We start from the raw sequence: 26,018 nt of genomic DNA, 5'->3' as shown, positions 1-26,018 counted from the left end.
TGACATTTTAGCATTTTTTAAATTCCCTTGTCTTAAATTCTGCCTTTGCCCTTTTGTTGAGATTGACGTATAACATGGGATAATATTATATAAATAATATGGCTTAACGATTTTATCTGCAAGTCTTGTTACAAACATGTCATTACATTTGTGTGGTTATAAAAATATTTATTAGGGATAAAATGTGATGCTTAAGGTTATTAGATTGTTATCAAATTTAGAAAATGGTCATTTTTTTTAACAGTTAAAAAAAGAAATGGAATCATATAAAAGAACTGAGAAAGTAGTTAAAATACACTAGAGCCCGTTTGGATTGACTTATAAGTTGCTGAAAACAGTTTATAAGTTGTTTTTAGCTTTTTTAAGTGTTTGGCTAGCCAGCTTAAAGTCATTTTGTGCTTAAAATAAGCTCAAAAAAATATTTGAGCTCATTTGGCTTAGCTAACTTATTATTTTTTTATTTATAAGTTATTTTCAGCTTATAAGCTGATTTTTTTAAGTCTATCCAAACAGGCTCTAACAGTGTAAAACTAATTAGAGCTGTCATTGTAATTTGTATACGTAAGTCAAATTGTTAAAAAAGAAGACTAAGCAAATAGCAGACTGGTGATAACTAACTGAAAATATAGGCCATGTGGGAACAGCAAAAATACTTCAAGTGCAAGTGATCAGACTTGACATGCTATAGGCCCAGGGGCGGACCCACCCTATTAGAAGGGGTCACGTGTCCCCCGAACCTCGGGAATATCCTGTACATATATGATAATATTCTGTACATATATGGTGTATATACTTTAAAGAATGCATATATATTTATTGTGCCCCTTAGGTTCTTATATGACACCTAGGTTCGAGTCTCGCTTGCAGTCTAAACCCATTTTCCTTTCTTCCAATTTTGAACTTTATACTTTATATTATTACTTTACCAATAACTTAGTATAATTATTAAGTTTTCAAAGAGTTGCACGCCAAACTTGATATATCTATATTAAGGCAATGGTCATTGATACCCCCTCTGCGTCAAAATCTCGGGTCCGCCTCTGTATAGGCGATTACTATCTTGCAGATAAAATAACTCAAAAAAGCTGACTTAGAAATTGAAAACGCAGGTGAGTTTTACAGCTGCATGCCCTTTTGCTACTTTATGCTCATAACAGATCTCTCTACATAAGCAGTTTAAGTTATATACAAGATTATTGTAAATATTTTTTATACGGAGTACTAGATTATCCAAAAAATATCTATAAGTAAATCACTTTAAAACATTTATATTTATAATCTTGAAAATAAGACAAGTATTTGTTATAACAGATAATTATTTTACTTGATAATGTAAAATTATTTAACATGATATATACACATCGTCATTATAAGATTTAAATAGCGGAGGTAAAATTAATCTTTTTTTTTTAGTGAAATCTTATACTGACGAGGTATATATAACTTTAAACTAAGTCATAAATAGTACTATTATCGTTTGGTAGGAGGGATAGGATGGGCTGGATTATTAATCCAATGAGATTGAAATTAATCCTATGTTTAGTTGGTGGGATAACTTTTTTGATATCCCATCCAATTTCATATAGATGGGATAAAAGGTGGGATTAGTAATCCCACATAAAGAATGGGATTAGTAATCCCATCTTATTCCAAGTTATCCCATGGAATAACTTATCCTCCTACCAAACTACCCCTTAGCAGTGACTATAGTGATTTTTACTTCGAATCCCATGCGAGCACAATGATTTTGCTCCCATATTTTGCTGCTTTTTAATCATTTCACTTGCCTATACACAATAGTTATGTGTCATAGACTCATAGGAATGATTGTTTTGCAACTTTGGGAAAATTAGTAGCTACTATGCTTCCATTTTACTCACATCATTATTTCCATTGACATGCATCATGATATTTGTCAAAGCACTTGAGAGTACTACTTTGAGACTCATGCCATACCAAATGGTTAATGGGGAAGTAGAGTTGAGCCACTAATTAACTAGCTAGTTTACATGATATAATCGATGTTTAAGTAGTAGCACTAATTAGGCATACTAGATAAAAAGTATACACTAACTAAAAATTTGTTACACTATCATTATAGTTTTAAATGTAATATCAGGTCAGTTATCATATTTATTAACATGGGCGGATATACCATACATTCGATACGTGTGGGTTCATGTGAATTCAATAAATTTTGTTCAGACCCTATATATGTATTAAGGAATCCGCTAAGTATCTATAAATATTTGATCGTAAACTTAATTGTTATTGTATATATTAACTTCAGATTATTGTAGGAATTATACATAAACTTCAAATTTTGAATCTGTCGTCTCATTTATCAGTTAACCAAATAATGTTGTTGTAAAGATTAGCCGGTAATTACCTTTTAAGCTAATCTGATTGAATAAATATTTCTTCTCGAAAGAAGTACCAAACGAACAAAATTACTGTTACTCTATGCATATGCAAGACGGTGAGACCATCAGTAACTATTCTGACAGGATCTCTTTGATTGTCAACAGAATCAAGTTACTTGGCGAAGATTTTAAAGATAATAGAATAGTTTTAAAAATTCTTATGACTATTCCAGAGAGATTTGAGGCCAAAATCTCTGCTCTTGAAGAGTCTAAGAATCTCTCTACTATCTCTCTTGCAGGATTAATAAGTGCTCTTCAAGCACAAGAGCAAAGAAGAACTTTCAGACAAGATAAAGTTGTTGAAGATATTTTTTATGCAAAAAACCGAGAAGGAAAAGTCGATTATCCTCCCTGCAAATATTGCAAAAAGAAAACACACTTAAAAATATTTTGTTGGAGGAGATCTGATGCAATTTATGGAAATTGCAAACAAACATGTCATTCATATTTTCTAGCTTGATGTTTGCATCTCTCGCGAAAGTATCATAACACTTGCTATATGAAGAATCAAATTTCTTGGTGGTAAAGAAAGAAAAAAAAAATGTCAAAAGAAGCAAGAAAAAGATCAAGATGTTATAAACAGCTTGTAGATATTGTCCACTTTGGCGCACCTCACGGCTTTAAAACGCGTCTACGAAGGAGGAGGGCCACCAGGCACCATAGCTCACTTGTATAAACTGTCCGCTTTGGGAACTTCTGGCCCCGCACGGTTTTCAAACGCGTATACGAAGGAGGAGGGCCACCAGGCACCATAGCTCACTTGTATAAACTGTCCGCTTTGGGAACTTCAGGCCCCTCACGGTTTTCAAACGCGTATACGAAGGAGGAGGGCCACCAGGCACCATAGCTCACTTGTATAAACTGTCCGCTTTGGGAACTTCTGGCCCCGCACGGTTTTCAAACGCGTATACGAAGGAGGAGGGCCACCAGGCACCATAGCTCACTTGTATAAACTGTCCGCTTTGGGAACTTCTGGCCCCGCACGGTTTTCAAACGCGTATACGAAGGAGGAGGGCCACCAGGCACCATAGCTCACTTGTATAAACTGTCCGCTTTGGGAACTTCTGGCCCCTCACGGTTTTGAAACGCGTATACGAAGGGAGGAGGGCCACCATGCACCATAGCTCTACTTGTATAAACTGTCCGCTTTGGAGACTTCAGGCTCCGCACGGTTTTCAAACGCGTATACAAGTAAAGGCTTCAGGCCCAGCTTATAAGCACGCACACAATCCCGTGTGCGAGCGATGTGGGAACTTCAAGTTCACAACACACCCCCTCATCGCGAGCATCGTGCTGATAACGTGTTATAAACAACTTGTAGATATTGTCCGCTTTGGCGCACCTCACGGCTTTAAAACGCGTCTACAAGTAAAGGCTTCAGGCCCTGCTTATAAGCACGCACACAATCCCGTGTGCGAGCGATGTGGGAACTTCAAGTTCACAACACACCCTCCCATCGCGAGCATCGTGCTGGTAACGTGTTATAAACAGCTTGTAGATATTGTCCGCTTTGGCGCACCTCACGGCTTTAAAACGCGTCTAGCAATGAAGGGAGGGCCACCAGACCCATAGCCTACTTGTAGACATTGTCCGCTTTGGAGACTTCAGGCTCCTCACGGTTTTAATCGCGTCTACAAGTAAAGGCTTCAGGCCCTGCTTATAAGCACGCACACAATCCCGTGTGCGAGCGATGTGGGAACTTCAAGTTCACAACACACCCTCCCATCGCGAGCATCGTGCTGATAACGTGTTATAAACTGCTTGTACATATTGTCCGCTTTGGCGCACCTCACGGCTTTAAAACGCGTATTCGAAGGAGGAGGGCTACCAGGCACCATAGCTCACTTGTATATACTGTCCGCTTTGGGAACTTCTGGCCCCTCACGGTTTTCAAACGCGTATACAAGTAAAGGCTTCAGGCCCAGCTTATAAGCACGCACACAATCCCGTGTGCGAGCGATGTGGGAACTTCAAGTTCACAACACACCCCCTCATCGCGAGCATCGTGCTGATAACGTGTTATAAACAACTTGTAGATATTGTCCGCTTTGGCGCACCTCACGGCTTTAAAACGCGTCTACAAGTAAAGGCTTCAGGCCCTGCTTATAAGCACGCACACAATCCCGTGTGCGAGCGATGTGGGAACTTCAAGTTCACAACATAAGAAAGAAAACTTTAGATGATATTTCTTCTAACTAAATTGTTGGTTGGATAATTCCACAGAGATTATTAATTCGCCCCTTCATTGTCATTGACTTGTAAAAAAGCAAAGTGTAAAAGTTCAAATAGAGGCTTTATTGTTAGTGGGAATATGTTGTCCAAGCAATCATGACGGGAATAAACTTTACATCCATTTTGCAAAGCTTATGTCGATTACAAAGTAGAAAGGTAAAAGTAAAATGCAAAGTTTTAAAAGCCAATCCTCAAAGTGTGATTCAATAAAAAGAGTTACGAGATATTGCTTTTTGCACACTCTATGGAAAAGATGCCTTTTGATTTGCTTTTGTCCTCACGCGTCAAATTGTTTTTACCCTTCTTTATGGTGCTCAAAGGGAGAAACGACTTTATGATTTATTAAATATGTACTTTTAGGTTGTGTTAAAATATTTATAAGAAAATAAGTGATTTTCTAATTTATGTTTTGATATGGGTGGTGGATTTTGGGGTAGGGGGTCACAGGGTGTGGGAGAAGACAAACAGCATGGTTGTTATTTATGGAATTTATTTTTTCTACTCTTATCACAGAAGTTGTTTCCTAACTTTTAAGGAAGTCATTTTCCTAGAGAAAATATTTTGACTAACCAAACATGAAAGATTGAAGATAACAATCGCACCGTTAGTTAAATAGTCTTTTTCCTGAAAAATCAATAAAATATAACACAAAAATTTATGTAGAATTATTTTCGTCTATTCATAATATCTTACTGGTCATAAAAGAATATTAGTAAGTTTTGTTTGCTACAACAAGGTTAAACCGAAACGAATCTGCAAGGACGATGCGAAAATGTACTCCATATTGCTTGCTAATCAAAGCCTGAAAAATGCTCTATGTGCAAACATTTGAATACGATTTGATTGAAGTTTAAAAAAAGTATCTGAAGCTGAAAATGTCCTTGTCCAAGTCCGTGAGCCATTGAAAAGAACTCAATCACGCCAAAATGAATGATACAATGTGGTGGAAGATACACATGCGTAATCATATATAATTGCCAAGTCAGATAATATGTGCATCATACGGATCATAAAATTTCTAAATTACTTACTAAGTTATGCAAAGAGAAAAAGGTTTGGAAAGTAATAATCTGTTGTGGGGTGAGGTGGGTGTGGGGGGGGGGGGGGGAGTACGTAGAGTAATTATTCCAAAGTATGGTAGATAAATTTTAGACTATTAATTATATAAAGCTTAGCTTGAATTTGTTATTAAACGGCAACTTTTGCAGCAGTGTGATAAAGTTGCCTTTAAATCGAAAAGATTGAAATTCTTTAACCAAAGATACATATACGGAATACACCCGATGTACTATCTTCGTAACTTACTTTGTAAATTTCATTCATTTCATTTCATGTGAAGTCAGCTTGCGTGCACAACGATTAGTTTTATGGAGTATTTGTTACCTCCAACAATACATGTATCGATAACTCTATCCCCCAAGACTTGGACAGATGAGAAGAAAAAATCTGGTGTTTTTGCCTTCGTTAAAAGTTGAACCTGAGACCTTATGGTTCTCAACTCACTTCATTTAACCATAGCAAGGGAAATTTCAGATTTACTTTTGATGATTTGAAAAACACATTAACAATGAAAAAGGCCTCTAAGCATGGTCTTCAGAGACTGGAAGTGGATCATGAGATCCGATAAACACATCACCATAAATTAGCCCAGCTAATCCACCACCAATAAGTGGGCCAACCCAATAGATCCAGTTCTGTGAGAAGTCTCCAGCAACAACAGCAGGCCCAAATGATCTAGCTGGGTTCATTGATCCACCACTAAATGGGCCAGCAGCCAAGATGTTTGCTCCAACAATGAAACCAATTGCAATGGGTGCAATTGTTCCAAGTGAGCCCTTTTTGGGGTCTGCTGCAGTTGCATAAACAGTATAGACCAGTGCAAAGGTGATTACTATTTCCATCACAACTCCCTCAAGTCCACTGAGCCCAGCTGCAACTCCATGGGTAGGAACATCCTGCAAAAGCCCAATATTTGAGGTCCAATAATTTGGAAATTTCATCCATCAACAATATTAGACTATAGCCTAGTTTCTTTGGATTTTAGAACAACAACAATTACGTCTCAATCCCGAATAAGTTAAAGTCGATTATATGAATTCTCACCGACCACATAGCAGGTTACTCCGTTGTCGTTCGACCTGTCACCTCTTAGTCACTTGGATTTACTCGGATTTGTCAAATAAGGAGGTAAAATGATTCTTATCAAAAGATATTTTTTTTCTTTTTCAATATTCAAACTGAGTTTCTAGATAATACGAGGAGGATTCAAGGCATCTCGCCGTCCCTCCTAGTGGTCTTGGAGATGTAAAATTTAACCATAAGTATACCTATTTGGATATATATTATAGAAAAATTCGCTTCTTAGGTAAAAAAATTTAGCATAGATTTAATCAAATGATTTTTATGTCCAATTATAATTTACTACAAAAAAAGTAAAAATTAGCTATGGAATTTGTTGCTAAAACCTGTAACTAACAATGATTTTTTGCTAATTTCATTAAATAGGATTAAAACAGATTTTAATTGTTTAGTGATAGAAATTTTCGTTGCTATTTCATTTTTAATAACGAATTAAAATAACATCTAATTCTTGAAACAATGCATGCCAATCCATTAGTAACAAATTTGAGGAGGAGGCAAGCAACAGTGGAGCCAAGCAATTGGGCAATCCAGTAGAAGAAACCAGTCAAGATAGTTATATTGCCACCAACAGCCAATCCAAAGGTGACAGCTGGATTCAAATGGCCGCCAGAGATATTTGCTGCCATTGAAACTCCAACAAACAATGCAAATGCATGAGCTACTGCCACTGCTACTAAACCAGCTGGATCAAGAGCTGCATCTGATGTCACCTTATCTGCAAAATCACCCCAGAAGTATTTAAAAATTAGCTTTATATGATTTTATTCAAAAAAGATGGTCTAAATAATACTCTCTCTGTCCCAATTTATGTGGCACTTTTCGCTTTCCAATATTCAAACTATATGAACTTTAACCATCATTATAGGATGTATTTTTTCATCAAATTGATATGAGAAAAGTTGCAATTTATAGTACTTTTCATGTAGTTTTCAAATATATAAATTTTATGTTAAAGTATCGAGTTAATCTAATTCAATTTAGTTTCAAAGTTTAGTTAAATTGACTCTCGAAAAGCGAAAAATGCCACATAAATTGAGACGGGGGAGTAATCTACAATGACTGGAGTTCAAATTCCATGCAGTAACGATATAAAAAATATTTATACAATTAGGTTATTATATTTTTGAATTATTTTTCCTTAGCCTAGGTCTATCGGAAACAACCTCTCTACCTTCCAATATAGGGAGGGATAAGGCCCTCCCAGACCCCACTTTGTAGTTTGTGGTTTACACTGGATATGTTATTGTTGTAGGTTATTCATATTAGTTACAAGTAAAATTCTATGATAATCAATAATGATTACCTAATAAAATCGATAAATAATGAACCTGAGTCATTGGTTTCCAACTATGGAATCAGTCGCTAATACTTGCGTTAAAATTATACTTCTTTTGGGTGCGTTCTGTGCACTCTGAGAGAATGCGAATTGATGCTTCATGCACCAAATTGCCCTTTTAATGTTAGTTAAGCCTCAATTAAGTATTTGTTGCAATATATATGCTATATTATATCCTATATTTACTGGAGTAAACTCTTATGCGTTGACGATATAACTTTTTACACAATTAAGTCATTTATATGGTGATTGCACGCAAAATTTATGATAAATATTAATTGGTAACCTGATAGAAATAGTAACTAACGGGTTGTCACACATTAAACTACACCAATATAGTATAAACAAGTATTTACTTACTGTAAGCTATTGCAGATCCAACAACAGCAAAAACAAAAAGAAGAGTGGCAATGAACTCGGCTAGGTAGGCCTTGAGTGAGGCTGCACTAACAGAGTTAGGGCTGGGCATATTTCTGTTCAAACCGAAAAAACCGACCGAACCGAACCGAAGTTAATTTCGGTTTCGGTTTATTCGGTTCGGTTCGGTTTAAATTTATAAGATTTCAACAATTCGATTCGGTTTTCGGTTTATGCAAAATTTAATTCGGTTAAACCGAAAAACCGAATTTTAACAAGTCACTTTTTTCTTGAAATATATATTGGAAATAAAATATCCAACCCAATTAGTAGCCCTTTTAGCTAATGTTCCGTGTTGTGACTGTGTTATATATATATATATATATATATATATATATATATATATATATATATATATATATATATATATATATTGTATGTCTCTTTATGGTCTCTCTATATGTGACGGCTTTGCTCATGTTCAGATGTACTAATACTGTTACTGTTTCCTGTTTCCTCTGAGCTTAGAAAACATTGCTCTAATTTTAGCTTATGTTTGTTAAAAATTGCTTGAAATTGTCCAAACGCCTACTTGTGGCTTTGGAAAAGTTTCCATATCTAAACTGAATAAATCGAACCGAAAAAACCGAACTGAAATTGCAAAAACCGAACTGAACCGAAGTTATTTCGATTCCTATTTTTCACAAACCGAAAAACCGAACCGAATTTGTGAAACCGAACCGAACCGACCGAACGCCCAGCCCTAAACAGAGTCACCAATGCTACCAAATGCAAACTTCACCATTTTTGCCTCACTTAAAACTTTCTAATTATGTAATTAACCAATTCTAGAATTTGCTAAAACTTGATGTTTTCAAGCCCCAGGAACAATAGCTTATATATAGTTGAGTTGATCAGACTAAAATTTGGAAACAAATAGAGAAAAGGTCTATTGGCTTAGGTTTCACCGACCATATGGGGCCTTCCGGCAAATGATTAGCGCCGGCCCACCGGCTTTTTTTGATATAATATTACACATTATTGGGGTTTATCAGACGACTAATTAAGTTCAATTATATATTGTAATGACATTCCTAACAAATGAATTGAAATTTTTTGTTTAGATAAGCTTAACTATTACTATAACATTTCAAAGAGGAAACACAGAATCTTACAGAAAAACTAATAAGGAAATGTGACATCCGTTTGATTAATAATACATATGTAATGTCATGCACTATCAATTTTTTTAGTTTAAATTAGCTAATATGAGCTTTGCGAAATGTAGCTAGGGGTATGTTATGGTGTTGGTGTTGGTAGTCCCACATCGGTGGATGGGATGAATCTTCTTCTATCTTGGACAAATTTCTTGAGCTAACTTTTGGACAAATTGCACCCAATGTCTATTGGTTATAGAGTCAGGCCCACTCAATCTTGTTTCACCCGATGGTTGGACCCGCATACTGTCTAGCTTGTTCACGGTTTCACAGTCTAGTTGTCATGTTTAAACATGCAAGTGGGTTGTTAGTAGTCCACATTGATGGGTGCAATGACAATTTGTCTCCTTATATGTAGGGTCTTGCGCAATCGTCATCTTTTGAATTAGCTTTTGTGATTGAGTTAAGTCGGTCTATTTTCTTATCATTTGGTGTTGATAATAATGAGAGCTAATTTAGAGTTTATACTTCATACATGCTAAAAATGAAAAATATTTATATGAGGGGGTGTTCATGCCACAACAAGTAAATTTACCTTAAAAATTGTACATATGAATTATGTCAAAATCTATATTAAGTGATTATACTTTATATAATCTGATATAATCATTAACGAATAAATTTTTCGTAACAATCAATTTGACATGGATGGATGTACTAAATTACGGATGGCAATGGCTGGTCTTGCTATTTGCTTGTCTTACAACACACAACTACCTTCAAGGCTTCACAATCACAAGTTTGAGAGTTGGGTGGACACAAGAAAGACTAAAAGGTGAATTAAGGTACTGTTTTGAGATGATTATATTACATGAATTAACATTTTAAGAAAATTATTATATTGGGGATAATTGAAATTGAACCTACATGTTATGTGGATAGCTCCCATATACTATATTAGGTAATGAGTTTGATACGAATTATAGTAGGTAACATTTCCATCATTTTTACAAGCTAGCTACCCCTTTCTTTTCACTGTCTAATTCACATCATTGCACATATTTTTGTGCTTTGACATGGACCTGTAGGTCATTTTATATATAGGTAACTAATTAACAGTAGTCTATTTGGTCAGGCTTTTAAAATCTGCTAATTTTGAAAAGTATTTTTCAAAAAAGTACTTTTGAATCATTAACAATTTGTTTTTTGGCTAATTAAGTTCAAAATCATTTTTTTTTCCCAATATTAGAACAGTACTTTATGCTTGGACAATGTTCCAAAAATGATCTATTTGTGGAAAGACTATTTTTTTAGCTTATGAAAAACAACTTTTACTGCTATTCAAAAGCACTTTTTCCCCCAAAAAAGTTTAATCAAACACTTCAACTTTCTAAAATAAGCACTTTTTTTAATAAAATATAACACTCTTAACTTGAGAAGCTTGGCCAAACAAGCTTTAAATCATCTCTCTTTTACATATTAAAAGAGGATTTGCTCTAAATCTCTAATGGTGAGAGTTCTTCAGTTCCAGTGACACTTTAGGAGAGGGTTACACTACTAAAAAGCTGTCAAAAATCGACGAAAAAAACCGACGGACCGCGTCGATTTTGTCAATGAAACCGACGGGAAACCGACTCTTTACGGTCCGTCGGTTTACATAGCCTCGCTTTTTGAAAACCGACTGACCACGTCGGTTTTTTGCGACGGACTGCGTCGCTTACGTAGTCCGTCGATTTTTATCCAATAATTTAAAAAAAAAAAAAAAAACCGACGGTTTGAGTGAGCAAAACTGTAACCATTGGGGAAAGGGGTTTTGAGGGATGGAGTTCACCAAACCAAAAGGAAAAGAAAGAAAGTTTTCTTCTAAAACTTTAGAACAGTACCTTCTTTTACATAATCAATAAATGATAAAAACATCCAACTTAATAAACATAATATTTGATCTCAATTAATTGTAGTTTGAATTGTAACTTCTTGACCTAAGGTGTGCACATCATCGCGAATTGTGATAAAAAATTTGGCCAGAAATACTACAAGTCAATGTATGGCTCATACCAAGTGAAAAAGACGATATAACATTAATTTAGATCGATCGAACAGTCTAAACTATGTCAAAGTACATATATAGCTCAAGTAATTGATCGTAAATCCCAACAAAATGACAATATGTAAACTCAATTTCTACCTATCTATTCTAATGGAAAGAACCAGAGTCAATGCAACAATTATATTCCCTCTACCGTTAATTAAAGTTTTCGGGTTAGAACTTCGGGAATTAAAAAAACGCTAATAGCTAGGAGGCACTTCTCTTTGATGAGTCTTAGGGCCCGTTTGTCCATGAGAATTATTTACTTTTTTTCGGAATATTTTTTCACTTTATAGTGTTTGGCCATAAAAATTTCAAATAAAATTTGAAGTTGTATTTGGAATTTGAAAAATAACAAAAACTTGTGTTTCACTTTTTTTCCCCAATTTTTTTCACTTTCAATACATTCAAACAACTAAATATTATTTACAAAAACTATAACCAAACACAACTCCATCTTCAACTCCAACTCCAAAATACCAAATAAAGTGAAAAATATTTGGTTTTCATGGCCAAATGCCTACTTACACAACATGGATACGGATTAATAGAAGTCTCAAGGCGAATTGACATGAGATATCTAGTGTGAAACCAAAGAACAAGAACCAGAGTCAACGCAGCAATTGACGAAGATGTGGTCCAAACTACAAAATTTGAAACTGGCCGTTTTCATATTAAGATCACTTACCTTATAGACCATGCATGGCTGATTTAATGCATAGTTTGATGGAGTAGTACAAAATGCCATTATTGCACCTTCATTCATTTAACTAGTAGCTAGTACCAACCGGCTACATATGCATGGTGGTTTGCCCATTTTTTCGGTGCATGCATGTTATTGCTATGTGGTCAGTATTATATGGCCCAACATTTTGAAAGCTACTTTTCGGAGAATCTTTCTTCCAGTTTCATTCATCTGATTGTGAATAACTTTAAAGCTTAATACATAGACAAACCTCTTAAATTTATTACTAGTAAAGTTTATTTAGCCACTCAAAATACGGACACATAATAAAGTATTTTTATTAGACACTTGTGGTACAAATTTTAGAAAAAACTTTTGCACGTATTCTCAAGTGTATATTAGATAGTTAAGCTTACCACATAAAATATGTCATCTCTTTTAATTATATGCATCAACCTCAATTGGAACAAGCTTGAGGTTCTGTGACTTATTGAGGCTAAATGTGTAACTAAATGAGATAACATATATTAAGTGGTTTACATAGCACTTAAGAACACGCGCAAATAAAAATTAAAAATTGAACTAAAAGTGTCTAATTGGAACACTTTTTCACGTGTCCATGTGCTCAATTAAAATAGGTCGTAAATCGAGAATTTAAATAAAATTTACTGACAAATATAAGGAGTTGTCGTATTTAGCCTAACTTTAAAGAAACCAAATAGCCCGTGCAGAATGATGAGTAACGCTATTTTGTTACACTATTTTTTAATCTCAAAATTTCATTTAGAAGGGAATATATTCCATTGAACCACAAAAATATTTTATTTCCTAATCTACACTAGTGTTTTAAGAGGGGGGGGGGCGAGGCGAGATGTTTTACGTAGCACGGTGCGAGGCGTAAGACTCGAGACACGGGGCGTAAGTTTCATGAATCTACGGGACATATGTCTCATGCATCTTCAATTTTATAATTTTATTTCAACAAAATAAGCAAAAGTAAAGTTTTCATTAAAATTCTGCAAATAAATTCTAATAATATAAAAATAATTATTATAAGTATTACTTGAAAAAGGTAACAACACAAAAATGACAATAGCCTAGATAATCTTTATTTACTTCATAATCAATCTTCAAATCTATTAGTCCTTCCCGACCTCAACTAATATTTGCACTGACTTTTATTTATATATTCAAAGGAGGAGAAGGACAAAAAATGTAAGAGCAATGACAAAAAATGAATAAAGTTGCTTCAGAAAAATAGTGCTATGAAATCTCTATCAAATCAATTCAGGCATATTCATCTAAAATATATATTTATGGCACTGTTATTTTCTATGAGAGTTGTTTTATTTATTTATATATTTTAGGAAAAATCACTACAACATGAAAACATGATAACATAAAAGGTGTGTTTGGTATGATGGAAAATGTTTTCCTAAAAAATAATTTCTTGGAAAATAAGTGATTTTCCTACTTATTTTCTTGTGTTTGGTTGGATGTGGAAAACATTTTCCCGAAAATATTTTCTAGTGTTTTGTTTGACGGAAATACAAATCTAACCCGCTAACCACACGTACCTTCAACCCCCCCCCCCCCCCCAATTCCAACCTTCCCTACTACCCCCACCCCATATTTTGAAAAAGATGCTACTTTCACAAAGTGGCTATTTTTGTAAGATAATTAAATATGTGCATACCTTTGCAAGTGGACTTTTTCTAAGACAACAAAAAAAAATGACTACTTTGCACTTTGAAACGTAACCCAAAAAAGTGACTATGTATGTAAACTAGCCATTTTTTAAAAGTGACACAAAAAATGGCTATTTTTTAAATTGGCCACTTTTTGAAAAGTGACATAAAAATGGTTATTTTTTCAAAAATATATTTCTTGCAAAACGACCAAAAATGCAGATTTGCAAAACTAGCAATTTTTTGTCATTTTTCAAAAATAGCCACTTCACAAAAGTAGCCATTTTTGTCACTTTTAAAAAATTGGTACTTTACAAAAGTGACCACTATCTTAGAAAGGCACATTGCAAAAATGGTTATTTAAATACTTTCACAAAGAACTATTTAAAAAATGGCTACTTTTGCAAAGTAGTTAGTTTTTAAAAGTAACTACTTTCACAAAATGACTATTTATGAAAATTGGCTTCTTTCAAAAAATGACTATTTTTAAAAAGTATCTACTTTCACACAGTTGCTATTTTCTAAAAGTGACTATTTCTTAAGTGACTACTTTTGCAAAACGACTATTTTTGAAAAGCAGCTACTTTTAGCAAGTAATATTTTTAAAAAGTGGCCACTTTTGTAAAGTGATTACTTTTGTAAAGTTGTTATGTTTTAAAGTTACTACTTTTACAAAGTGTCCAGTTTTGCAAAGTTGAGAGAAGGGGGCGGTGGTGGTAGGGAGGTGAGAGTTAGTGGTTGGGGGTAGGTGGTGATAGGGGTAAGGAGTGGGGTAGGTGGTTATGAAGTGGGGAGGGAGGTAATGGGGGTGAAGATAGGAGGGGGTTGTTAAGTAGTAAGGTGTGGTGGGGGGTTATGGTGTAGAGGTAGTGCGGGGGGTGGTGTATGGGGTGGGGAGGGGGGGTTCGGGGGTGGCAGGGTGTGGGAAGGTCGAGGGGCAGGGGTTGGGGGTGGCAAGGTGGGTGGGAGGAGACAATGAACTTGCAATGTTACTTGTGAAACTTGTTTTTCCTACTTTCATTAAGAAAGTCATTTTCCTAATTTTCGAGGAACTTATTTTCCTAGAGAAAATATTTTTTAAGACATTTTGACCAACCAAACATGGAAAAATTGACCAAACAGACTCAAAGTATAAATATCATTATACCAATAATAAAAATCATAATTTAGAGCAAAAATACTTTTAAAATAATAAAAATCAAATTTAACGCCCGGAGCGTGCCCCTTTACGCTCCAAATTCTAGGGCGTACGCCCTACCTTTCATTTACGCCCCTGAGCGTTTTTGGTATGTTCCGCTCCGGGACTCGCCACGAAAACGCCTCTGAAAACACTGATCTAGACTATAGAGTTGCAAACACCGTGGATCAAAACAGCACGACTTGTACAAATTCAATTGGCCTCACTTCATAGAAAGATCATAAATGTGATTGTGATTTATGATGTGTAGAATGAAAAAGACTTGATGTTTTGTCGACTATTGATATATCATATGGCCGTTAGGCAAAAGGATTGAAACCAAGGCTATTTGATGAGATCTCCTATTTGATCTTGTAATTCTCCTACATTTGGAATTATGTATCTTTTAGCGGCTACCCTATATTTAGAATGAAAGCCAAAAACAAATAAAAATTAATAAAAGAATTTGAGTTGCACACATTACTTTGTAAAGATTAGCTTGATGATGATAGTAGGTCAGTTACCATTTCTACTAGATTTAGTCGTAACTAGTTTTTGAATAACCTGATTAAATTCATAAATATTACTTCATAGGAGTTAACTTCTTATGCTATCATGAGTTGACTTCCACAAGATATTACATACACTATCATGAGTTAGCTTCTACAAGATATTACACTATCACATCAGATTGAACGTAACGATTCATTAGTTACATGAACTTAAGTTATATACACTGAAGTGTAACGAATTTTTACACTATTAGTGTAATTTAACCTGTCATTACATACTATTTACCATCTATGATAGATTATTAATTGATATTATTAAAACAAATTATTAGCAATTATCTAATTTATATAAATATGTTTGACATCAGTGCACAAATTACATTATGTTACAGGGACCAACCGTCATGAGATTAAAGTCAACATCCAATGCTCAAATTCTTGCACAGTTTATACACTTATTCTTAACAATTCCGTCTTTCAAAAAAATAATATCATCCCCTCTGTTTTATTCGTTAAAGTTCTGACTAATTTATTTATTTTCAACCAGAAGTTCTGACCAAAATCAACAGTAGTGTAAATGCAAAGAGTGGTAGGTGAAATTAAATACCATCTCATTCAATGTTCTCAACTACACTAAAGTTAAGCAAATTAATTCTTTGCAGCTAACTTGGTCCCATCTCTTTGTGGTAAATTGCTACTATAACTTTTTGTATATGTCCAGTGTTTGTGTTTTTCAACTTCTCTATTTTTTTTTTCCTTCAACTTCTTTCATTGCTTTGTCTCTGCTTTCAATTTCTTCAAGATTGATCATTTAGTATAGTCCAATTAATTTGTTTGAAAACCCCATTAAAAAATAGTTATCCTTCTTTCATTCCTTCATTTATTCTTCTTGTAGCCCATTCATCATAATCTTTGTCTAGTCCCATTCATTTGCTAAAAGAATTTTTCTTTTTTTTCTTGAGCTTCTTAAATATGCATGTACATGTTTGAGTTTGAGTTTGTAGTGTATTCAAGAATATAATGTGAGATATCAGAGTCTTTTTCTAGTTGGTTAATGACAAAGTGAAAGAAACAATGAATGGTTTAGTAACAGATGAAAATCAGAGAAGAGTTGGGAGGAAACAAAATGGCAGTTCTTGGAAATGTGCATATGGTTATTCCCAGCACAGGCGCTGTAAAAGGTCCATTTCTGAGGCTAATTACCTTAGTTTTTGTTCAATATTTTCACACAGTATAGCCGACAGATGTATAATACACGTATATATGTGTAGTCGTGTATAATTAGTGTATAATTTATGTATATCGGCTTTGGGGTTGTAACATATTTTTGGCTGAGCGGCCAAACGTGTAGAAACCCCTTTTTGTTTCTTCTCATGTGTGTTTGTCTAGTTTTGTTTGTTCCTTAGCTTCTTAGATGGTTACTTATGGTTTAGAATTCAGGGGCGGATGGGGGTTCACTCGAACTTCCTCTGAAAGTTACATTGTATATACAAGGTCAATTATTTTTTATTTATATATAGTAGTGAAAATCCTGTCTCCGACACTCGTTTAGGTATGCCAATGACTAAGGAGATATGAACTTTTGAGGACATTGGTACGGATTATTTAAATAGACAATGCTGTCTTTTCTCGTCTGAATAGACTAAATCTTTTTTGTTTCTCTATGGTTCCAACATGTAAAAGACTAAATCTACAGTTGCTCAAATTAGGATAAATTATGATTCCAACATGTAAACATGAACTAAAACCAGTGAGGAAGTTTGTTAAAACTACAGTTGCTCAAATTAGGATAAATTACTTTGATTAAGTAGGCCTTCCTAGGGAATCTTGTGTCAGTTCATTCTTTAGTTGTATGTTTAATGTGCATAAATCACAATTCAGTTGTGTGGTTGGCCTTCTAAGTAATTGGTTATGCTTTTGTCTCAGTGCTTCCGACAAAAACGTTGCTCTATCAAAAGGCGGAGACAGGCAATCCGTAAAAAAAGAGTTGAATGAACCACCTGTAAGAGCTTTATATCTTCTTTCTTTTGTATAGCAAAACTTGAAGATCTTTTAATTATCATCACAAGGCTGGCTGTTCCAGATGTCGCACTTGTATACTTTGAGAAATCATGAGATGAGCAGATATATTCTTGAATATGCAGGTATTGCCACCTTCAACGAGGAGTTGTAAAGCAAGCCCATTACATGAATTCCCCAAAACTATTAGCAAAGAAGCAAATCCAGAACCCAGAGCCTCCTTGGAAAAAGATGTAAGCAAATCAGTCAACGTCTATCATATTTTCCGATGTGCAGTCAATTGCATTATCATGTCTTTTTTAACTATCCTATTTGTTAGATGCTTATGAGTTTTATCTTTAACACCCTCTTATCTGGTTTACACATCTTTTTAGAAAGCAGATAACTTTTAAGACCTTGCTGCTACTTTAACTGCAGCAACTAGAAATACGGAGCTTTCATATTTTCCACTATCTATCTCTGAATGTTTTACTAACTTGTTAATGCAAGCAGGATCTTAATAAAACTCCATTCTTGAATTTTAGGCTAAAATGAACTTTATTTTTCATATTGTAAATTCATTTGGACATGTATAGATGGAAATGAGTCCAATAATCCGTGGTTATACAGATTTCAGAGTACTTCAGTATCATGTGTCTCTTCTGCTACACCTTATTGAGGGCTACTTTATATCTCATTAGTTGGAATGGAGTACATCTAAGTTTCATTTGGAAGTCAAACTACTATAAAACTTTATTTATTCAGTTGACAAATTCTCTTTCGCCTAACCAATATGCACAGATCGAGCAGTTACAAATGCGTTTGCAGCAAGAAAAATCGATGCGCATGGTTCTTGAGAGGGCAATGGGACGAGCTTCAAGCACCTTGTCTCCTGGACACAGGCATTTTTCTGCTCAGGTACACCTTTGACAACTAATCTTTTGTACTCTCTTTATCACTTTAGACATTTGAGTTGTTGTGGTAAAATATGGTAAATGGAGCACGAGATAATAGTTTTTACTCCTACGGTCTACTGTCTCCAGTCTGAAGATCCAATTGGCCTTGACTCGAGTTTTCCCTAAAATTTCTGGATATATTTACTATATATACTTTGTCTAAAACCTCCAATTCTTACTTTAACTTGAGAATATACTATTGTCATTTCTGATGGTCTCTTTTTCCTAAAGTTTCTTTCCATATCAAGTAAAAAAAATGGTGCATGATAACACAACTGGTTGGAGTACGTTACCTATTAAAAGAACATTTGGTAATTGAAACTGATGAGATTTCACTTGCTGGTATCAAATTGTCTATAAGATTGACAACATAGAATATTGCCCGTTATCAGCTCATTTTCAACTCCCAACCTTGGTTGTAATGAACTTAGAAGTAAATATTGTTTTTCTTCTCATTTCAGACAAAAGAGTTGATAGCTGAGATTGAAATACTTGAAGAAGAGGTTGCGAACCGTGAACAGCATGTCCTTTCTCTGTACAAGAGTGTTTTTGAAGAATGCGTTAGCCGACCTTCTTCTGAGCAAAGTTCGGTAATGAATTCTCCAGCACATAATAAAGTTGAGTCAAGAAAACACCCAAGTATAATATCAAGTGTCTTTTGCTCGTCCAAAAAGTTTCCTTTGCGGACTTTTCAAGCTCTTGCTGCCATAAATGACTTGGGAAAAAGAAACTTGTCGCAGTCGAAATCAATACATGGTTCATTTTATAATAGTAAAGCTAATGCGCATGTTCAGAAAAGTTGTTCAGAAAATGCTAAGGTAAGGTTCCAATTCTTGCTCTGCACATTGGATTATTCCTTTTATAATTCTCCCTTCTGAGATGAGTATGTTATTCCAAATAATAGCATCTTCTTGTTTTTTTTGCTGAGAAAATGAAACTTTGAAAGGACTAACCACTTTGTCTTTTGTTTCTTTGCTTCTGATATTTTGCTACCATTAGCTTTTGTTTGCCAGTATGAAGCACACTTAAAATTGAACTTGTGAAGTACAATTTCAGCATGTTCAATGCTATTACACAGATATCCAACTCAAAATGTTGTGTCGGTTCTTAAATAGCGAAACCCAATATTATGCGTGTGGAGAAAGTTGGAACAGGATAGAGGTGTCTATCTAGTCACATGATAAATTAAGGTGTTCAACGGACCGTTGCTAACAACTTTAAAGGGGCTATCTTATGTATTTTGCCTAAAAAAAATCCTCTATTTCTTGCGGGATATCTTTTCCACATGATCGACTCATATTATTTTCTATCAATTTTGCAGGAGCAAAGGCAGGTAACGTCAATGGAAAAATCTCCTCTGGCACAAACTCTTAAAGATCATCTCTACCAGTGCCCCAGTAAGTTGTCTGAGGAAATGGTAAGGTGCATGGCTGCAGTATATTGTTGGCTCCGTATTAGAGAACCGACAAGCACAGAACAAAAGCGGTCACCTTTGTCATCAAGGTCATCCACTAATGTCATAATTCCACAACATGATATTAAGGAGGAGAGAGATTGGTTTTGCAAATCAACAATTGAAATATCTTGGATAGCAACTGACAAGAATAACTTCTCTCGTGCATCTTATGCCATCAGCAACTACAGGTGCATTTCTTTGATAGCATAAAAGCAGCTTAAACTGCATAAGTTTACCACTGGAAAGTTGAGGCAGGAAAGAATAGTCTTAGGCCCCGTTTAGACGTGATTTTTATTTCCTTTTTTCCAAAAAATCACAATGTTTTGTTGTACACTAGAATGTTTTTTCCCTTCAACTTTTTTTCAAGTAACATGCATGTCCAAACACAACTTCAACTTCCAAATACCATTTTCCAACTTCAACTTTAAATACTATCTTTTTTCAAATATCACCCAATTCATGTCCAAACGCCTGCTTTAGTTCCACTGCCACTTGTGGATGCCGTCTTTCTTGAAGTTGTTTCTCCCATTGAAATGATTTTGTTTATCCTGAGCCACGGCCGAGTCAGAATTATGTTATGCTCCAAATTTTGTAGCCTGGAAAATGGGATTTCAAGTTAATCTTTGGAACGCATTGTTTACATGTAGCGCTCTTTTTCTTTTTTACAAAAGTGTTGATAACTACTAGTCAGGTGACTAGCAGCCATTGCATTTGTAGACCAACCTATTGTACAAGACCGAAAAAGCACTCTCAGGAAAGCCACTCATTGTTATCCTTATAAAGTTATTCTCTACTAAAGGAAAGGAAACAAGAACAAAATGAGCGGCTGTAATCATAATTAAGGAGAGATTCTTAATCTGGATCATAGGAATTCCAGAATGCTCGAGAAATTCTGCATTTCGTCACTAACCAATAGCACTATGTTTAATCAGTGTCATTTTGTCAAGCACAACCTCTTTTGCTATATCCCGACCAGACATTAGATCCTTTTGCAATGCTTCTATAACTTTTCTAATGTTTGTAGATGCAAGATACAAAGTTAGAAAAACCTTGGTGCATCAACTCGATACTCAATAGATGGAAGATTCATAGTCTGCTTACAGTCTCAACCTTTTGATATCATATTTTTTAATTCATCTTTCTTTGTTTTGTGCAATGCATGCTACATATGCAGTTTTATCTCTGTATAGCAAAGATGCCTATAAAGCACAAAGCAGATTGCATGAGAATCTCAAGTCTGACATGTATTTTGGTTTTGAACTCTCAGAGTTTTGGTGGAGCAATTGGAAAAAGTGAATCTCAGTCAGATGGAAACCGATGCCAAAATGGCATTTTGGATCAACTTGTACAATTCCTTAGTTATGCATGTAAAGATGTCTCTTTCTTGTATTTATTTCTTCTTGTCTTATCTAGGCATATCTGGTATATGGGATACCACAGAACTCCCTTAGAAGGTTGGCATTGTTTCACAAGGTAGTCTAAGTTCATTCTCCTTTTTTTTTTCTTTTTTTTTTTTTTTTTGTTTATTATGGATTGCAAGTTTGACTTACAAGTATTTACGTATACTAAAATTCATTTTTGTCATGCATGTATTTTTGAGTATTTAAATCATCATTTGCTTCTTTGTATAGTGCAGGCTGCTTATAATGTTGGTGGCCAGGTCATAAGTGCAAATGCCATTGAACAGTCAATTTTTGGCTTGCATACGCCTCGGATAGGACGGGTATTCACTAATCTCATCTGGAATGACTAAAGTTGCAGTTAAGGAATAGCAGGGGCAACATAATTGGAAATGATTTTGGGTCCTTCCTCTTTTTGCTCATCATATATTAACAATAATTGAGCAAAAATGATTCTCTGAGCTACTTTCTTGCTATGACGATCTCATAAGTTGCTATATTTTCGAGAAAATGACAAAGATGTTCTCTTATGTTTGAGGGTTGCTTCAAAACTGTCCCTTAACTATGCACTGAACAGTTTCGGTCATTTAAATTAGCCAAAGTTGACAGTTTTTAGCCCCCGTCAAATATTTACCAAACTTCGTCCGTTAGATTTGATGGAAAAAGTGAGGAAAAAAAAAGAATTCAACCATAAACATCAAGAAAGTCTCATCAAATCCTAAACTATGCAATACAAAAAACTGACTGAACTCCTGTCAATACATATACTAGCTATAAAAGCATAGTAAATTCATAGATAATTACTTCAACAAAAGTTGGATCCTTATCAAGAATATATTGTTCATCTGTTATTATTTGCAAGTCATATTTGTAAATGGCACACTTTCAGTTGATAAAATATATTTGTATTCCAACTACAGTGGTTGGAGACCATTCTGTCAACTGCTTTATGGAAAAGATCGGGTGAAGAAAGGCAACTCATCAGTTCAAAATTTTCCCTTCAACAGTTCCAGCCCCTTGTCTGCTTTGCTCTTTGCACTGGCGCTGTTTCCGATCCCATGGTAAGTAGTTGTGTTTTCTCATTATATTGTGTTTGTATTTTTCTTGTATATATGCACGGGAGCTTCTTCCGATCTCTTGGTAACTAGTTACATTTTCTCCTTATGTTGGTAATAAAGCAACAATAATGGTCTCTTTGAGGACTTCTTGGAAGATTTGAATCAAAATAGATACAGGGGAAACCTATCAATACACATTGTATCTAAAACAAATTGTATTTCCTTTTATATATCCTACATATACAAACATCCTAATTATCGAGTACTGTTCTTAGCTCAAGAATGCTGCATTTCTTTTTCCTTTTCTCTAAGAAATGCATATTAGGCTTTACATTAGCATCTCCACTTCTATTCTGCATGCTACAACATTCCAACATAGGTATTTACTTTGTAGATTTCGTGTGTTTCCTTATCGTAGAAAAGGACAAGATGTTTTTAGGTAGAAGGCCAAACGTCTAACACTTTCTTTCTTCTTTTCTAGCTGAAAGTGTACACGGGCTCAAATATTCTAGAGGAACTAGAAGCAGCAAAGAAAGAGTTCCTACAGGCTAATATCGTTGTAAAGAAGTCGAAAAGAGTATTCCTGCCTAAGGTTCTTGAAAGATATGCGAAAGAAGCTAGTATTCCATCGGACGATCTTCTTAATTGGGTCATGGAAAACGTCGAAAATAAGCTTCGTGATTCCATACAGAAATGTGTCGACAGAAGAACAAATAAAAAGGCATCTCAGATAATTGGATGGCTATCTTACTCTTCAAGATTCCAATATGTAATTTCAAAAGATTTTACGGAGAAGCCATGGTGGGCATAGTGATGTTGAATAATGTAGAGAAAATCTTGAATTGATCTTTACTAAGAAGGCAGAGTGAGGTGTGAGCTAGAAAGGCCTAACTAATTTTCAAGGAAATGGTTTTTCATTCCTTCAGTTTGTAGGATTCTGATTTGATTTGTTAAAAGTGAATGTACATTGACTTCAATCCATCTACAGGTTCAAATCTTATCCACCAACTTTTAATATGTGAAGTGCAAGTTATATGTAAATATTAGGTGAAACTTCTAATTCTACTGCATTGTTTTGTCAAGTTTCTGACCAACAATTTAGAGGGGAGTGAGAAAATGGTCTAGCCGTCTAGCGATCAATTAAGTAGGATGAAATCCATGATTATCAGAGTTCAAATCTCAGCAGAACCAAGAAAATGTTACAGGGTTTCTTGTCAACTCTCTCGAAACTTTGGTGTGCAAAGCTACTCGATTGAATGTGTCAGTGTGAGGTAGAAGGTACACCGTGAAATAGTCGAGATGCGAAACACCGCTATCAGAAAGGGAAAAGAAAAGGGTCGAGAAGAACATAATTAAGTTGGACTTTTAACCTTATAAACATTTTGGTTTGACAATACCTTTTACAATTTTACTTCGTAATCCCTGAAATATCCTTTCTTGAACAAAATCTCTAATTCTCTCTCCGTTCTATTTCCACAATTTGTCATTCTTCATCTAAAAGCATTTTCAAAATTTATATTTTTTTGTAAACAACGTTAAGGACATTTCAGTCATTTTAAAGGTGTTCATCAACTTTTTTTTAAACCGAATACCCCAATTGCTTATTATCAATTTTAGCACTTCTATTGAAACATATAATGATTTATTCATATAATTATTTTCAGAAGTATTTTTCAGCACTTGATGTCTATCAACTATTTTTAATTAGCTAACCAAGCAGACCCTTAATCTTCTTATCTTTATTTCTTTCTTGTTGTTTTTTGGGGATATTCATTTCGCATACCAATCTAGGTCCAATTTAAATTTGATTTGCTCATGGGATCCGCGATACCGGGGAGGGCGAGGAACTATTCGCCATTTTGTGGCGTTAATGTAAACTATCTAATTTGAGATAAATTGTGTTGATAATGCTTTATTAAATAGTTTCTCCATTTTTTCCATCAAGAATGTTTTTAAAAATTCTTTGATCCCCAAATTTGAAATATCATATTTTCAGGCAATTTTTTAGGGTTCAACAAACAAGCAACATTTTATAATCAAGAATATAATATTCTTTAGTAGTTACTAATTATGGACAACTCATTAATATTACTATATTTGTAAGGCTGCGTACAATAGATTCTTGCGATCTGGACCTTCTCCGAACCCCGCGCATAGCGGGAGCTTAGTGCATTGGGTGTCCTTTTATCATTACTAGAGTAGTTGTTAAGCATTAATTGTCAGATCCGAAAAGATTTTTAATTTTGAATAGCACATCAATTCTACTTTTTGCTAATTTTTTTTTAAGGAAAGTGATATTTATGTCTCAAATGCCTTTTGTTTCTTCTCTTTTCGTTTTTCAAAAGAGTGAAAGTGCATAATTGATTTCTATCCCGCCACCAACTAAAAGAGAGAAAGCAAACAATATTTAGAGCCCGTTTGGATTGGCTTACAGCTTAAAGCTGTTTGCAGCTTATAAGCTGAAAAAAATAAGTTGGGGTAGTCCAACTTATTTTTTTTGACTTATAAGCTGTTTTCAGCTTATAAGCTGCTTTAGATAAACTAAGTCAAATGGGTCCAATTATTTTTTTGAGCTTATTTTAAGCATAAAATGACTTTAAGCTGGCCAGCCAAACACTCAAAAAAGCTGAAAACAGCTTATAAGCCAACTTATAAGCCAATCCAAACGGGCTCTTAGTCATCTTCAACTTCAAATGCGCTAAAGGATAAATGCATGATATGTTCTTTTGTAGTATAGCGTTTGTCGTTTAACCAGGAGTAACTAATATATATTTTTACTTAAATTTATTATTCAATGAGTGGTATATGTGTTTAAGTTGAAAAGAATTTTAATTTTGATTAGCACATCAATTCTAGTTTTTGCCAAAAAATTCTAAGGAAAGTGATATTTATGTCTCAAATGCCTTTTCTTTCTTCTCTTTTCGTTTTTTAAAAGAGTGAAAGTGTAGACTGATTTCTATTCCAACACCACCTAAAAGAGAGAAAGCAAACAATATTTATTCATTTTCAATTTCAAATGCGCTAAAGGATAAATGCATGTCATGTTATTTTGTAGTATAGCGTCTGTCGTTTAATCAGGAGTAATTAATATATATTTTTACTTAAATTTATTATTCAAGAAGTAGTATAAGTGTTCAAGTTTTTCTACCACAAAGTATTACTCCCTCCGTCCTTATTTGAACACATCATTTAATAAGAAAAAAGAAGATTTCTAAAACTTGTGATTTAAACAAACCTTATATTATGTTTGACCGAATTTTCATAATTTATTTATGTTGAAAAGATTTTTAATTTTGATTAGCACATCAATTGTAGTTTTTGCCAAAAAAAATTCTAAGGAGAGTGATATTTATGT

At 34.5% G+C, this 26,018-nt stretch overlaps 1 protein-coding gene and 1 pseudogene across 1 annotated transcript; one reads left to right on the top strand and one right to left on the bottom strand.

Moving 5' to 3' along the window:
- Positions 1 to 6,235: 6,235 nt before the first annotated feature.
- Positions 6,236 to 9,295, bottom strand: LOC132638163 (probable aquaporin TIP-type RB7-5A; annotated as a pseudogene).
- Positions 9,296 to 16,526: 7,231 nt separating this feature from the next.
- Positions 16,527 to 23,640, top strand: LOC132635129 (uncharacterized). Its single transcript, XM_060351386.1, has 11 exons — positions 16,527 to 16,976; positions 17,722 to 17,797; positions 17,940 to 18,047; positions 18,595 to 18,711; positions 19,211 to 19,567; positions 20,071 to 20,393; positions 21,473 to 21,572; positions 21,619 to 21,678; positions 21,842 to 21,928; positions 22,526 to 22,666; positions 23,145 to 23,640. The coding sequence occupies exons 1-11, from the start codon at positions 16,870 to 16,872 to the stop codon at positions 23,472 to 23,474; spliced, it is 1,806 nt and encodes a 601-aa protein (XP_060207369.1). The 5' UTR covers positions 16,527 to 16,869; the 3' UTR covers positions 23,475 to 23,640.
- Positions 23,641 to 26,018: the final 2,378 nt, after the last annotated feature.

Source organism: Lycium barbarum, chromosome 4, assembly GCF_019175385.1.
Source record: "Lycium barbarum isolate Lr01 chromosome 4, ASM1917538v2, whole genome shotgun sequence".
Lineage (NCBI taxonomy): Eukaryota > Viridiplantae > Streptophyta > Magnoliopsida > Solanales > Solanaceae > Lycium > Lycium barbarum.
This window is presented reverse-complemented; position numbering and strand designations above follow the sequence as displayed.